General features: G+C 53.7%; 1 protein-coding gene across 1 annotated transcript; it reads left to right on the top strand.

The window, feature by feature from the left end:
* Positions 1 to 4,466: 4,466 nt before the first annotated feature.
* On the top strand, positions 4,467 to 13,013 carry LOC113409301 (uncharacterized protein C1orf194-like). The gene is made up of 5 exons (XM_026663063.1): positions 4,467 to 4,547; positions 5,766 to 5,882; positions 8,870 to 8,985; positions 12,086 to 12,219; positions 12,943 to 13,013. Exons 1-5 carry the CDS (start codon positions 4,467 to 4,469, stop codon positions 13,011 to 13,013), a joined length of 519 nt encoding a protein of 172 aa, XP_026518848.1.
* The last annotated feature ends 1,857 nt before the right edge of the window (positions 13,014 to 14,870 follow it).

Genomic DNA, 14,870 nt, shown 5'->3' with positions numbered 1-14,870 from the left:
CTGCAATCGAGTGCCAGAGAACCACTGAGAACACGAGAGTCCTGACCATCCTTGATCCAAGGGCGGCACAGCTCTAGCTGCATCGAACAGGAAAGACGACCTCTTATCACAGCCTGCTAGTCAGCTTTTCAAACTGACCTGTTTCGCAACACACCGATTAGCAAGAGAACATACATTTTAAAGTACCAATAACAGCGCAAGATTAATGAGCTGCTCATACTGACAGTTCTCCAATACACCAGTTCCAGTACTGGTTGTCTAGCCCTTGTCAAACACAGTCAAATGGGTTAGCAGAAGACAGTACAAAGAGCAAAGAACTCGGTAATATTAAAAGCTTCAGTAGGCTCAGGGATCCATCCATAGCACTGTCAGGTGTCCCGGCACAGCTCGCCAGTTCACACACTCCTGGGCAGAAGGACAAAACCCTCAGTGCCCACCACTAAGGAGCTCCTTGGGCTACAGGCAATGACCCTGGCACAGTTACAGGAGAACCGTACGCCAGGAAACTAGACCAGACATAATACTGTTACAGGAGTGTCAAACATCCCATCCCCCTTGCAAAAGAGAAGCTGGCCAGCAGCCTGCCAAGCCCCATGGATCCCACCTCCCCAAGCCATAGGTCAGAGCCCCTCCGAGAGCCAGTCCTGAAGCAGGAACAGAAGAACCTGACTAAAAGCAATGGGGACCCTGTTTCTGTTCCTTGAGGACATTCCAGATGCTGCTGATAGTTGTACACAGTCACCAACGAGGAAATCACCCTGGGATAGACCCCCAAGTGGTGAAAGCTGGAGTCAGCAAAGCTATGCCCATTGATACCAGCAGATGATCTGGCCCATCAGCAGAAGCAAACAGGCACCAGAGGACATATCCATCTCAGTAGCCAAACGTGCCACTGAGGGAGGAAGTGCTCCAAGAACAAGCGGTCGTGGGCTCAGACAGCCAATGAGATTCTGAAGACAGCTGCTTTAGACACATGTCCAGCAAACAGCAGACACATCATACCAGGTGATCTCCCCCAGCCTAGAGATCTCCATTGGTGTGTTATTAATTAGCTGCATTCATTTACGGCTGTTATATTTGGTGGGGATTTTTTTTTTAAATGAAATGCAAATCAAGGGGGAAATGTTACAGCAGCCACTGCATCACCAGATCCTGACCCCTGCCACGTGACAGGAATATTACCCTAATAACCCTAACCTCCTCACATGACTAGAACTGGGAAGTCAAGAGCACTCTCTGACCATATGACAAGGATAAAGTTGTCAGAAGCATGAAAAAAATTCATTAGTACAATCTGATGATTTAAAAAATATACCGATGCAATATGGCAAAAAGCATCCCTCTCTTCTGGGGAAAAATACAAATACACAGAGAACCTGATCTCAACTTCCACTTAAATCGGAAAAGCTTTGCCTCAGCCTTGCAATGGGAAAAGGATCAGATCCTGGAAGAGACAGCCAGTCTGAGCCCGTACTGTCGTGAAAGCAAGCCTCCAACGGCAAGCCTTCCACCGATCATATAAAACCTAGTCATCTGTGTGCCTGCGCCGAATCCAAAATGTTCAGAAGGGCCTGAGGAGAAGGCACACAGCTAGGCACAGACACGGTAACATGTTTAGTAAAGGAAAATGTAAAGCCACAGACAAAAAGAGACGGTGACTAACACAGAAATACACTCTACAATGGAGGAGTAAGAACCCAATCCAAGTCCCCCTGGTCCATGGGGTCCTTCCGCTGGGCTCATTGATTGCACTGGGCATTGGACCGGGCCCTTAAGGAACAGATTGGGGGAGGGGGTGAGAAAGCACTGGAAGAGGGGTATTTCCCCAGCAACTCCCTTTACTGTAGGGGCTTGATCCTGCTCCCACTCAGGTCAGTGGAAAGAAACCTCCATTGACCAGAGTGGAGCAAACTCAAGCCATAGGTGTCAAGAAGCAGCTGATGGAAGCTGCTCTCTTTCTAGCTGAGCTTTGACTTTCTCCAGCCTCCTTTCCTTGTACCCTCTTTTTCTTTCTGCTACCCCTACTTTTCAAAGACATTTTTAGATACGAACCAACAAACACACACACACACACAATCAAATTCCTTCCATTCTCCTAGTAGAAAGTTACGACCCAATTTACAGGCAGCCTGCCACAGTAGAAAGAAGAGACCATTTGCCAGGTGGGATTACAGCCAATGGTCAATGAGAAGGAAGAGCACGGGTCGCAGGCAGGGCATGGGGAAGTGCCCCTCTGCTTTTAGCAGGGTAGGGGCAATGCACTCCACTTTCCTGGAACCCCTGATCAGTACCAGCAAGGGGGGATATGGAGCAAGAATGCCAAGGGTTCAGCACAGTGGAGCCGAGTGCTGGGCAAAATCTGGCGTATAGAAGACCGGGCTGACTCTGTAGAATGGCATTACTCTGCCAGCAGCCGCACTCCTTGGGAAACTCCTTTGCCACCTGCCTGGGGTTTTGGTCTGGTTCTTGTCTCCATGAACATGGTCCCACTAAGTTTGAATCCCCCAGCAGGCTATTTTTAGGGACATGAGTAAACGGCACGTTTTGCTTCTGCCTCTAGCATTTTTAGTGGGCTGATTCCAGCAGTGGCGCCAGAGGGGCCGGAGAGCCCAAATTGGTAACTCTTCCAAATGATTTTGGAAGGCTATGTCAATTCTAGTGAGGCAGGGCAGCCCTGTGTGCCTCTCCCTCCCTCAAAAACATACAGGAATGAACCGTCAGGTGTGTCCACATAGCTCCTCGTCCCATACCACACCTGGCACTTTGCCATGTACGTATCCAGCCCAGCCTCACCACTGTCTGTCAGGCCAGTGGGACCTACAGCCCTAACCCCCCATACAGGGCAGGCAGCCCCTGCCCCCATATGAGGCATGCAATCACCTCCATAGCACCCCTTGTACTGAACAGGCAGCACCTCTCTCTCGGGCTCCCCTGCCCCTCCATATCCCCCTTATTGCATACAGGCCCCATCGTTACAGCCCCTTCCACTGCCACATATAGACCCTCACCTTTGTCTCAATGCCATCCCATACAGGACATGGCCTCTAACCCTCAGCCTAGTCCCCTCTCTTCAGCCCCATATGGGGCCTGCAGCTCTGTTGCCATAGCCCCCAAAGAGGATGCCTTGCTACCCAACCCTCTAGATCACTGCCCGGTCTAGGACAGGCAGACCCCGTCCACAGAGCCCTTCCTTCCCCACCTCTATAGCCCTGATCACCCCTTACAGGACCCCCCTCACTCTGCCGCAGTGCCCGTCTCTAGCACCCCGATGGAGAACTCAGATCCCCCCCCCCCCCAGACTAGGAGTCCCTCCCCCGCCTCCGGCCCCTCCATCCTGCAGGGCTCCGCCCGGTCCGCGCTCCCCTACCTCCTTGCAGGCGTGCAGCTCCCGCTCCTCGCCCAGGCTCCCCTGGATGGCGGCCCCCGCCCAGAGCAGCAGCAGCAGCAGCAGCCTGAGCCCAGCCCGGAGGCGGCAGCAGCAGCAGCAACCCGCGGACGGACGCAGCCGGCCGGCCCCAGCCATGGTGCAGCAGCAGCGACCGTGCTGCGAGGCGTCAGCGGGGCTCAGGTGCAGCCACCGCGGGGAGGCAGGAGGACGCCGGAGCCCCGCCCAGCCCCGCCCCCGGCAACCGCCGCCGCGCGCACCTGGGCCACGCACCTGCGGCTCGAAAGATGCGCCCACGCTACGCGTGCCAAGGCAGCCCCAGCCCCACATGCGCACCGAGCTCGGGTGCAACACGCCGCGAGGCCAAATCTGCGCTCTCCTGTATGCAAAGCCCCGGGCCCGTCTGGTCCCCGCCTAGCTCTGTCGCTCTCCTCGTGCAGCTTTAGTCCTTCCTGGAGGCGCGCACTGTCATCCTTTAGCCTCAGCATTAATTACCTATTTTTGCAAGTTCATTCCCCGCCCCCCCAATTTTAGCCCCATGTAGGTTTTCGCACTCAGGCCTTTGTTCTGCCTCTGCGCCGCGTGTCCCGTTACGCACATGGGCATCTTCCCTGCAAAATTAGATTCCCCCGCCCCCCTTTGCAACAGCCCTTTGCTTGGCTCGCGGATTTGGGTGTAGCCCCTCTACAGCTTGGGGAAGCAGGGCCATGCAGTGCCCAGCCATGTGTAACAAAGCGAGCGGGGGGGGGGGGGATATGGAGGCAGCAGGTTTTAAAATAAACGCTGTGCAGGCTGGTGCTTGGCCTTTCCAGGCGCAGTTTCCATCCATGCCTGAGTTTCTCCGCATCTTTCCCTGCAATCTTCCCGCACAGTCCTTCTATGCTCAGCCCTACAGCCCAGCGCGGCCCCCTGGATTGCTCTCACCCTCCCTGCAGGCCGACCCGCCGCGCTGCTCTTTCCAGCCAGCAGGGGGCGCCCCAGCGTCCGAGCTTCCTCCTCGGAATCCCCGGGGACCGTCACCTGGCAACCGCGGCCGGGCTTGCAAACAAGCCGCGAGGAGCGCTGCTCTGCCCGGCGCAGGATGCCGCCCACCCGGGACCCCTTCCCCTACCCCCGCTCCGAGAACGAGGACACCTTCACGGGCCGGGCCAGGTCGGGCCAGGTAAGGTCCCCGCCCCCTGCTGGGCTGCCCGAGTTCCTACCGGAACCTTCATCGGCCCAGCTCCGGCCCAACCTGCACCCCACTGCCCCCCCCCATCCCCGCTGCCAACATGCAGCCACCTCTGGTGGGAACAGGGCAGCTGGTGAGCAGAGCAGCTGCTAGGAAGGGAAGGATCTAAATTGGGGAGGCGGGATCCAGAATCCAGTGTCTGTTGTGAAAGATTTAGCCTCAGTTTCCCCTGTTGTTTGCCTGGATCTTTCACATGGCAACAAACTGGCGGGGGTCAGGGGAGAGACACTGTCTGAAACTATTTTTGACTCCTTTATATATATATATATATATAAAAATGCCTGGCTTGCAAGTCAGCTGGGTCCCTTTGAAATCAGCTTTTCAGTGTTTGAGTCAGGCTCAACCCCCCCTTCTTCATGAGCTACTTAGAAACGGGGCCTGAGTTCAGCTGCCATCCAGGTGCAAGTGTGCACAGCTCACTGTGGGCTCTGACCTTTCACCACAGTTTGATACTCCAGCCCTGTGTTAAAAAAGGAGCAAACTGAAAACAATCAAGAATCCCACAACTCTGCAAACAATTGGAGTGAGGCCAGATCTTCACTAGCAGAGGAGCAAGGAATCTGAGTAGGCAGAAAGCAGCAGGGGGTTTCTTGCGGGATTTAAACTATGTCAGAGGTTTGCCTTGGGCAGTCACTGGAAAGGGCTCTGGGCCGGGGAGAGGTGGAGAACAGGAGTTACTTGTTTGCTCCCATGGGCAGTGGCTTTCACTGCCAATTATTTTTAGCCCCCCCCCTAACAGAGCAGTACAGACCCCATAGCTCTAGGGGCTGCACAAACACAGAACAAGATGGTCTCCGTCCCAAGAGAGCTGTTATGGGTCCTAACAGCCCAAGTGATGCCAGAGGCATAAACCTTCCTTGTTGCACCAGTATGACAGGTCTAGGCAGTGGCCTCCTGCACAGCCCTGCTGGCATGTAGAGGATGGGGGGCAGTGGATCCCCAGGGGTCCCAAGTGCCTGCAGTCAAATCAGGGTTCCCCTTGCACCAGGCTGGGGCCAGAGGGCTAACTTCCTCTACAAACAGAATCACCCACACACCCACTGGAGTAGGGAGCGGTGCATGTGTCCAGAGGATGCCCTTATGCCAATGGCAAAGACCATCTGACAGCCGGTGTTCAGAACACAAGCGGCTGATTGTTGTTTGTTCCAGACAGGCCCTTATGCTGAGCCCACCCACCTGGCCCAGCAGCAGGACCCCTGGAATCGCCTGCACAGAACACCCACCCTGTCCAGCACCAGAAAGGAAGTCTGGTATACAGAACCTGAGGTAGAAGCCCCCCAAGTGCCCCTCCGTCCCGCCCTTTGCTGCTCCCTCCCCCTCCTCACCATCCCACATCCTCTGGTTACCCTCTCGCAAAGGGCACAGCCTGAAATGGTCCAGAATTAGCAGATACAAGTTCCCCAGTGCACAGCCATCTCCTCGCCCAGGCTGGGCAGCCGCACTGGCCGTGCCAAGGGCATAGTAAAGCCTTTCACCCGCAGCTGCATTGGTTTCCTTTCTGTGCTCCACTTGCTTCTCTGGGATTTGCTTTCTGTCCAGCAGCATCCCAAGCCATGCCCGTGTGCTGTCCCCACCCCAAGCAGCAGAGAGGAAGCGTGTAACATCCATGCTGCGAAGCATCCTGGACACCTCTCGGAACACTTTGCAGCTCTCTAGATGCTCTCCAAGCGCTTGACAAACATTAACCTTGCCTCACAATCCTCCAGCCCTTGGGCAGAGGTGGATTAAGATTTACTGGGGCCCTGGGCACAAAACACCCCATTAAAATCCCAGGCCTGCCTACTTTTTAATATGGGCGTAGTTTGGGGGCAGGGGGCCACGTTGCCCCCTCAAACCACAAGCCCGGGCAGGCGCGGAGTGGTACTGGCAGAGGCTGTGCTTCGTGGGGGAGCCGATAAAGTGATCAGCTCCCCCTTCATGAAGCAAGGTCCCTGCTGGCAGCACCAGCCTCTGTCCAGGGAATGAGGGGAATCTTAGCCACCCCTCCGCATGAGAGCCAGCCCCTCTCCATGGCCCTGCCCCCTCTCTTCCCCCTGGAGGCCCCGCTGCCTGGCTGGGGTGGGGGGGGTGTGGGGACACGGGCCAGTATTCTGCTCTCCGGCAACCTGGCCTCCTGCCCAGGGCAAGTGGAAGATCTGGGACTCCCCACAGCAGCCTGGACTGCATGGGTGGCTCTTACCACCACCTGGCTCTCGCTTCCAGGCAGCCTGAGCAGGGGGCACGGCCTTGGGGGGGGGGGGGGGGGGAGAGGGGGGGCAGGGGCAGGGCCACAGAGAGGGGCGGGGCCTTATGCCTCCCCTCTTCTACCAATGTTCTGGCGCTCTTGCTGAGGGCCAAATTGGCTGGGCCCCTGGGCACGGGCGTTGATCCCCCACTGCCCTTGGGTTAGATCTGTGTTACAGATAGGGAAACCGAGATGCAGAAAAGCAAAACAACTTGCCCAGGGTGTGATGTTATAAGTGTAATATAATATCTCATTGAAAGATGACAGGGCCAGAAAGAGTTAATTAACTCACAAACTGACCTGACACATGGCCAAACTTTAGAGACTGGTTAGGAAGATATGTAAATGAATAGAACTTTGAAATGCAAGTCTGCATTGCTAGAAATAGAAGGGTAGATTGATCGAGTGACCTCAGCTGGCTCCCACAGGCAGCATCGTCACAGTTCCTGCCGACTAAGCCACTGTGACAATGCTGCCTGTGGGAGCCAGCTGAGGTCACTCGATCAGGGTCAACTGCAAACAGAACGGGGCAAACAAACCCCAAACGCTGGTGGATATTCCAATACTTTGATTTACCAAGCCAGCACAAAACAGCTTCTATAGTACCTCACTGGTTACTCAGAAGTCCAAATAATGCAGTTCCCTTAAAGTACCCAGCCTCAGGCCTCCATCCAGACACACATTAGATATGATGATGATTACTGAAAATCTTATCTCATCATATAAACGAAAAGGTTCTTCCAATCCCAAAGGATCAGCCACACACCCAGGTTCAATTATAACTTAGATCTTACCCAAAATACACGCTTATAGCCAATTCTTATTAACTAAGCTAAAATGTATTAAAAAAGAAAAGAGAGTGTGTTGGTTAAAAGATCAATATACATACAGACTTGAATTCAATTCTTGAGGTCCAGATACACAGCAGAGATGAGCTTGTAGTTGCCAAAAGTCCTTTTAGAAATAGTCCATAGGTTATAGTCCAATGTCCATATTCAGGGTGACTTCAATCAGTGACTGGGGATCTCAATCCTTGTGGCTTAAGGTTTCCCCCTCTTGAAACCTAAAGCAGATCTGAGATGAAGAAGGATCGTGTCCCAGGGTTTTTATACATTTCCTGCAGCCTTTTGGCCTGAGAAAACAATAGGCTTAACTCTCCTTCTCCCAAACATCCTGGCAATTAGCACAGGGTAATTTATCCATTAAACAGTTCAGATACAGGTTACCACAATCTTCAAAGAGACATATAGACAATAATACTATTTCACTTAAGTGTCTTCCTAAATGTTAATATTCCTTTTTTGATCTTTGAATCAAAGCTATAGCAATAGACAAGACTTGTTTGCTTACATCACAAGACCTAAGCAAACATCTCCCCTTCTACCTCTAACAATGCAGGCTGCATTTCAAAGCTCTATTCATTTACATATCTTCTGAGGGATAGAGCTCAGTAGTTTGAGCATTTGCCTGCTAAACCCAGGGTTGTGAGTTCAATCCTTGTGGGGGCTGTTTAGGGATCTGGGGGAAAAAATTTGTCTGGGGATTGGTCCTGCTTTGAGCAGAGGGTTGGACTAGATAACATCCTGAGGTCCCTTCCAACCCTGATATTCTAAAGTTCGGCCATGGGTCAGGTCAGTCTGAGCTAGTTAACTCTTTCTGGCCCTGTCACCTTTCAATGAGATATTATATTACACTTATAACATCACAACAGGGTCACACAGTGCGGCTGTGGCAGAGATGAGAGAGTAGGACTTAGGCGTTCCAGAGCTCTCTGCTCTAACCACTCAGACCCATACCCTCCCCAGAGCTGGGCGCACAGCTTAGGAGTCCTGACTCCCAGGCCCCTGCTCTAACCAGCAGAATAACAGAGAGAAAGTCTTCCCTGTGTAACTCCCCACAGCCAGTGAATGCAGCAGAATGTAATTTGTCCCCTGCCTCAGGTGAAGCCCACACAGCACCCAGGGATGAGGCACCTTTACCAGGCTTGTCAGAGGCGCGGTCTATTGACTCTCTCTGAACCCTTCTGCAGGTTCCCAGAGACAGCCTGGATTTTAAGCTGACCTCACTCTACAACCACCACAAGGAGCAGCTCAGAGACAAGAGCCAGATCGTCATCCACAAGGAGACACTCTTGGATGTCCATGGGTGAGCAGGAGCAAGCGGCCTTTTCTCGATCTCAGGCAGGGCACAGCCTCCTCTGGGAGCAACTATTGGTGACAGCGAATGCCCCAGTCTGCTCACAGCTGCAAGGCTGTTCGCCCCATCCCCTTTTGGGGGCAGAGCCAGGGCTACTGCAGTCCTGGGGCTGACTTCGCTCGTCCCCCCCTTAGCCTCAGGGAAGTGTGGCCTAAAGGTCAGAGTCAGTCCGACTGCCCTGGGCTCTCTGGTAGGGCGGAACGTTAAACAGTCGAGGGTCTGATGGCCTGGTTCAGCAGACGAATGCAAGCCTCTTGGCCTAAGGTGGGAAGACTGCCACCCCGAGGGTGGGGTTGGCAGCAGGGGGCAGGAGAATCCAGGCCCACCCTATTCCACCAGGTCCCAGCCTAGGGCCCTAACAGTGGCAGAACCTACCGCCACTGGGTATGGGGGGATCCCACCGCAACACAGTGACAGCATTCAGCCTAATAGGTCGTCCCCCTGAGCCACTTCCTACCCCATCTCCTCGTGTGGTGGTCCTGGCATCCCCAGCGTCCCAGGGTTCATCAGTGTGGGCAGTTCCCAGCAGCTCCAACCCCTCTTGGGCATCTTCCGTCACATCTAGCTTCTGTGGTCTGGAGATTCATCAGCTCCTGCATCCTTCCTCTTCAGCGGTCAGCCCTAACTGAGCTGAGTTGCTCCCTTTTATACCTGGGTTCCAAGTGGCTCAGGGCCGTGGCCTCTTTGGCCCATAGGGTGGGCTTAACTCCTGCTGGACCAGTGAGGGGCTAGCAGGAGCGCTGCCAGCTTTTTTGCCGCCCTAGGCGGCGGAAGGTCCCACCCCGAAATGCCACCCTCCACAGAGGCAGCGGAAAGTCCCACCCCGAAATGCCGCCGCGGTCGCCGCCCCCCAAATTGTAGGTCGCCTAATGGGTTGCGCCGGCCCTGGGGGCCAGTGTGCCCTGTCACAAGTCTACATCCTGCAGAAGCTTCTGGCCTCTTGGCTTGTGCATGGAGGAGGTCTAAGCATAGGTTCAGTGGTGCTGCAGGGTCACTATGGGGAGGGAAGGCACCTCCCTGGCAACAGTTCCCAAAATGACCCTGCCCCAGTAGCTCACCTTCAGTCAATAGAGATGAAGACTCCAGCTCCTGGTTCCCAACTTCTGCAGCCATCTGCCCCAATCAGCCAACTGTACCAGGCAGTGCCCAGATTCCCCCGCATTCCAACCCACCATCAGCCTTGGGCTGTGCCCATTTACCTGGGGTTTGGAGCAGCCCAGACTCCAGTGTACAGGAGCTGGGCACCACCCTGGGGCAGATGGGGAATGGGGTGGGGCAGAAGTTCTCAGTCACAAAGTCCCAGTATTGGCATGTAGCCCAGCATGCTGCTAGCCCATCACAGTGTTGGCAGCACCAGGGACGGAGAAACCTAGGAGAGCTGGTATGGACAGGTCTGATGGTGCCCTCGGTACCACAACAGAAGAGGGGGTGTTTGAAGTTAATGACTAGTGGGGGGCTTCAGAGTCCATATGCGGCAGCTAGTTACAGAACAATGCTACAGAGAGACAGGGGGTTTCAGCCTAGACCCAAAAACGCAGGACTCCCGGGACAGAAGAGCTGCTCTGTTTACCTCAGGTTTGGCCATTCGAGGCTCATGGGAGGATAGCTCCTTTGAACAGCCTGCTGCCTTGCCTGGGGCTCCTGCGACATTTCTCCCCAGCAGCACAAATCCTGGCCCGGCAGAGCATTATGTAAACTCAGGGCAGCCCCAATATCAGCAAGTCACTTAGCCAGCACATGCTTAGGCACTACCTTACCTGCTGCCTACCTCGCCAGCTTGCTGGGTGCTTCAGGATGAGTGGCATGGCCTTGGTCACACTGACTGGTGCTCTGAAAGGACTCCATTGTTAGGCAGCACACTGGTGAGTCCCCACTAGGTACCAGCTGATCACCGGGATGCCTGCGGTTTGTAGCTAATTGCACTAAGAGCCTGTGCCTGGGATACAAGCCAGCTGGAAGGATTCCATGGTAGCTGGTGGCAGCCTCTTGCTGGGCCAGAGAACAGCTACCAATGCTGCATAAAGGCTAATGGACCCCTGCTCAGGAGAACAGAACAGAACAGAAACCTCAGCCTGAGCTTGCTTCCTCAGCCCCCCACGCCACATCCTCCTAGCTCTGCCTCCAGCTCCCTGACCAATAGTCACCCTGCCCTCTTCTCATACGCTGGGGTGGTAACAAGCTGCACTTGCCTCTGGGAGCCAGCAGAACTTATTCGGCAGCTTTTTACAGGCGTCCAATCCCTGCGGGCCTGGGGGGGGGGGCTGTGGCAGAGCCTTGTGTCCCAGAGGTGCAATCACAGACCCTGGCCACAGTGTTGCTGTTAATTGTCAATTTCTCCCGCTCCCTACAAATGGAGGAGGAGGAGGAGGCAGAACCAGGCAGGATATTATGCTCTTTGCAGTGTTGCCAACTGTTGTGATTGTATCACGCCTCTTGCAATATTTGGTGTTTTTCCTCAAGTCCCAGCTCCTGGAGTGGGAGATTCTCAGCTTTTATTTAAACAAAGTACATTTCCAGCCCTCCAGGCTGCAGAGAAAAGCTTGGAAATGTGCCCTGAGCCTGGCCAGAGAGGCTCAGAAAGCAGGAGGCAAAGAAACCCAAAAGCATCATCTGGAAAGTCTTGTGGCTTTGGGGGGGCCTCGCTCCTGACTTTTGAACCCTTGGGGCCAGTGATGCTGCACCTGACAACAATCAAGAGGCAATTAATACATGCAAGATGACCACATTATCGTTACCATGGGCATGTTGCCACACGGGGAAGAAAGGTCTGATCAGGTTTTTCCCCTTTGAAAGCTCTCAGTCCTGCAGTCAGACCCAGTAGCCTGGATAGCTGCAGGGAGCGGCTGTTCCCTTTGTCGGGAGCCCTGAGCGAATGCACTAAACCCACCCAGATGGTTCTTTGTGTTACAGTAGCGCCGGGGGGCACAACCAGAATGCAGGTGGCATGGTGCTAGGTGCTGGACATGTACCTAGTAAGAGCTGGCCTCTGCCCCAGGGAGCGCAGAGTCTGGAATTCTAATGCCTCTCCCTCCCCTCCTGCCTACTCCAGAGCACTGAAGGGTCTCGAGCCTGTGAAGGAACCCGAGCTGCCCCCAGTGGAGCACCGTACAGCCAGGGGCCTGTCTATGAGATGCTGGGTCAGCCCCACAAAGGAGTCGATCCACAGCATCGAGGGAGCCATCGGTAAGGGCAGCAGGCAGCTGCCTGTGCCTCCATCTTAATGGAGATCAGCCAATGGGATGGGCCTCAAAATGTGTCGCAGCCCACAAGGTTGAGAGTCTGGGAGGGTCAGGGACCGGCTGGCGGGGCAGTAACAAAGGGGCCGCTCCCTTAGTGCGGGGCACTGTGGAGGCTGCTCCTCTGCACTGCTACCGTCACAGCCACGTGGGGATCCCAGCTCCAGTGTGGCTGTGGTGTGGGGCTGCCTGGGCAAACCCTGTCCTAGCTACGTGACAGGAACTATTCTGCAAGGATCAGTGGCTGCCATTACTTATCGGCAGGACCCCAGGCAATGAGGCCCAGAGATTAGGTGGCTGGCTGGCTGTCAGAGGCACCGAGTACCCACTGAAGAGACTCCCCCAAGGCCACCAGTGAGCCTGTGTCAGAACTGGCGATGCATGAGGCAGCATGACCTTATGGATAGAGCACTGGCCTGGGAGTCAGGAGACCTGGTCAGTGCCACCCACCTGTGTGACTTTGAGTGAATCAGGGCACATCTCTGCCTCAGTTTCCCCATCTGTATAATGGGAATAATGATGGTTCCCTTCCTTTGTGACATATTTGGAGATCTACGGCCACCATGATAACTACTAGAACCAGAGTCCCCGTTCACTCCAGCATGAGGCCCGGCCTGATGCCACCTTCCACACTTGGTAGTAGTAATCACATGGCTTTCTCCTTCCCTAGAGTGTCCCCACACAGCTGCCACCAACAGTGGATACTCCCGCAAGGAGAACGGCAGCTTCTTCTCTCAGTAAGGAGTTTTCTGGCTTGTGCCCTGGCTGTGCGGCTCTGGACCCACTTCCAACTTGAGTGAACCTTCTTCTGTCTGCTCTGTGTGCATTAAACCCCTTCTGGTCAGCAAAGCTCGTCCAGCAAAACAGCCATGAACAGGGAGAGATTTTAATTTAATTTCAATCTTGTTTCCCTGTCCTCTTTGCTGCATTCATCCCTCCATGCTGGGTAACTGTGGGGTACACAGCATCGCAGCAGGCAATACTGACCTTCGTGCATCAGCCCAGAATATTTTGTGCTACCTCTCCACCTCCAACATGGCTCCAGTCAGCCACCCAGGCTGGTCCTCTAATTCTGGGGGTCCAACTTGGTGCTCAGCACCCACAACCCCCAATAAAACCTGTAGGAACAGTGGGTAACCAATCAGACCCTTTATTAACTTGGGCTTCCAATAATCAGGGCTCCTAAATTAGAGGCTGTTTTCTAGAAGCTGGCCTGTGGGCATGAGCAGGCACCGCACGTGGCAGCGTGGTGGTTTATTCATTAAAGAACATTGGGGCATTCAATAAACTGAAAAGGCGGCAAATTCCAAACTAATACAAGGAAATATTTTTTTTCACACAATAGATACTTAGTCTATGGAACTTGCTGCCACAAGAAGTTGAGGCCAAGAATTTGCAAGAGTTTAAAAGGATTGGGGATTTTTCTATGGAAATGAGAAAATCCAGAGTAGAGTTAATTCTGGCAAGGATATTAACCTTCCTGCTGCAGGGCTCAAACTCATCTTTATTAGAGACCAGGATGAGACCTAATGTGGGGGCAGATTACCCCCATTCTACTATCCTAAGATTCTTACACCACCCTGTAAAGCAGCTGGGGCTGGGCACTGCCAGAGACAGGGCAATATGGAGCCATGGGCTGATCCGTGCTGGGGGTTCTTATGCGCCTGCTGTTTGGGGATCATGGACAGAAATCCAGCTTCCCCACAAGATGCTTTTTAAATTATTTGTTTGGTCTCTTTCATGGCAGCGAGCTCATGCCTTGGCTCTGCCCTCTTGGGAAGAGTTGCTTTTCTTTGTCCTTACAATGGTTCCAGCATGGCTACATGTATGTTGCTCAAGTGTCATAGAATCATAGAATATCAGGATTGGAAGGGACCTCAGGAGGTCATCAAGTCCAACCCCCTGCTCAAAGCAGGACCAATCCCCAGACAGATTTTTGCCCCTGATCCCTAAACTGCCCCCTCAAGGATTGAACTCACAACCCTAGGTTTATTAAAATGATGGAGTCATGGGATGCTGGCATACATCCTCTCCATGGTGAGCCAATAGTCTTCAGCAAGGTAATTCAGGCCCCATGCGTAACACTCAGCACTAGCATGTCTCCAGACTGGGGCTCGAAAACACACCTGATGCTCAGTGCCGGGCAGCTAAAGGAGCCATCTCCCAGCTTTCTAAAATGAGCCAGTTTGGGGGAAGCCCAAACCAGGTTCATTCATTAAATTACCAGGTTAAAATAACCCAGATTAAGTGGATCTATAGTGGGGGTTTACACCTGTGCAATTAAATGGATTATTTATACTGGTGCAAAACAGCCATGTGCAGATCAGTGGCTATACATGACACATCCAGCCCCAGGGTCAGGCCATAGGTGAAATGAGTTTGATGATCTCAGGTCTACAGCTGCTTTATATTTGTCTGAACTCCTCTGGGGAATAGTTGGTCTCAGAGTAGGAGCAGCCAGTCAGAGGTGAGGTGAGTAGAGTGAGGCAGATAAGGCTTGACAGAATTCAAGCACCTTTCCAATGTGGAAGATGCTACTGTAGCACTTGCCTGCATTACACCTCACTCACACCAGCAGCTGCTCATTTCCCCCTCCAT

Source organism: Terrapene carolina, unplaced genomic scaffold, assembly GCF_002925995.2.
Source record: "Terrapene carolina triunguis isolate 2854851 unplaced genomic scaffold, T_m_triunguis-2.0 Scaffold32200, whole genome shotgun sequence".
NCBI classification, from domain to species: Eukaryota; Metazoa; Chordata; order Testudines; family Emydidae; genus Terrapene; species Terrapene triunguis.
This window is presented reverse-complemented; position numbering and strand designations above follow the sequence as displayed.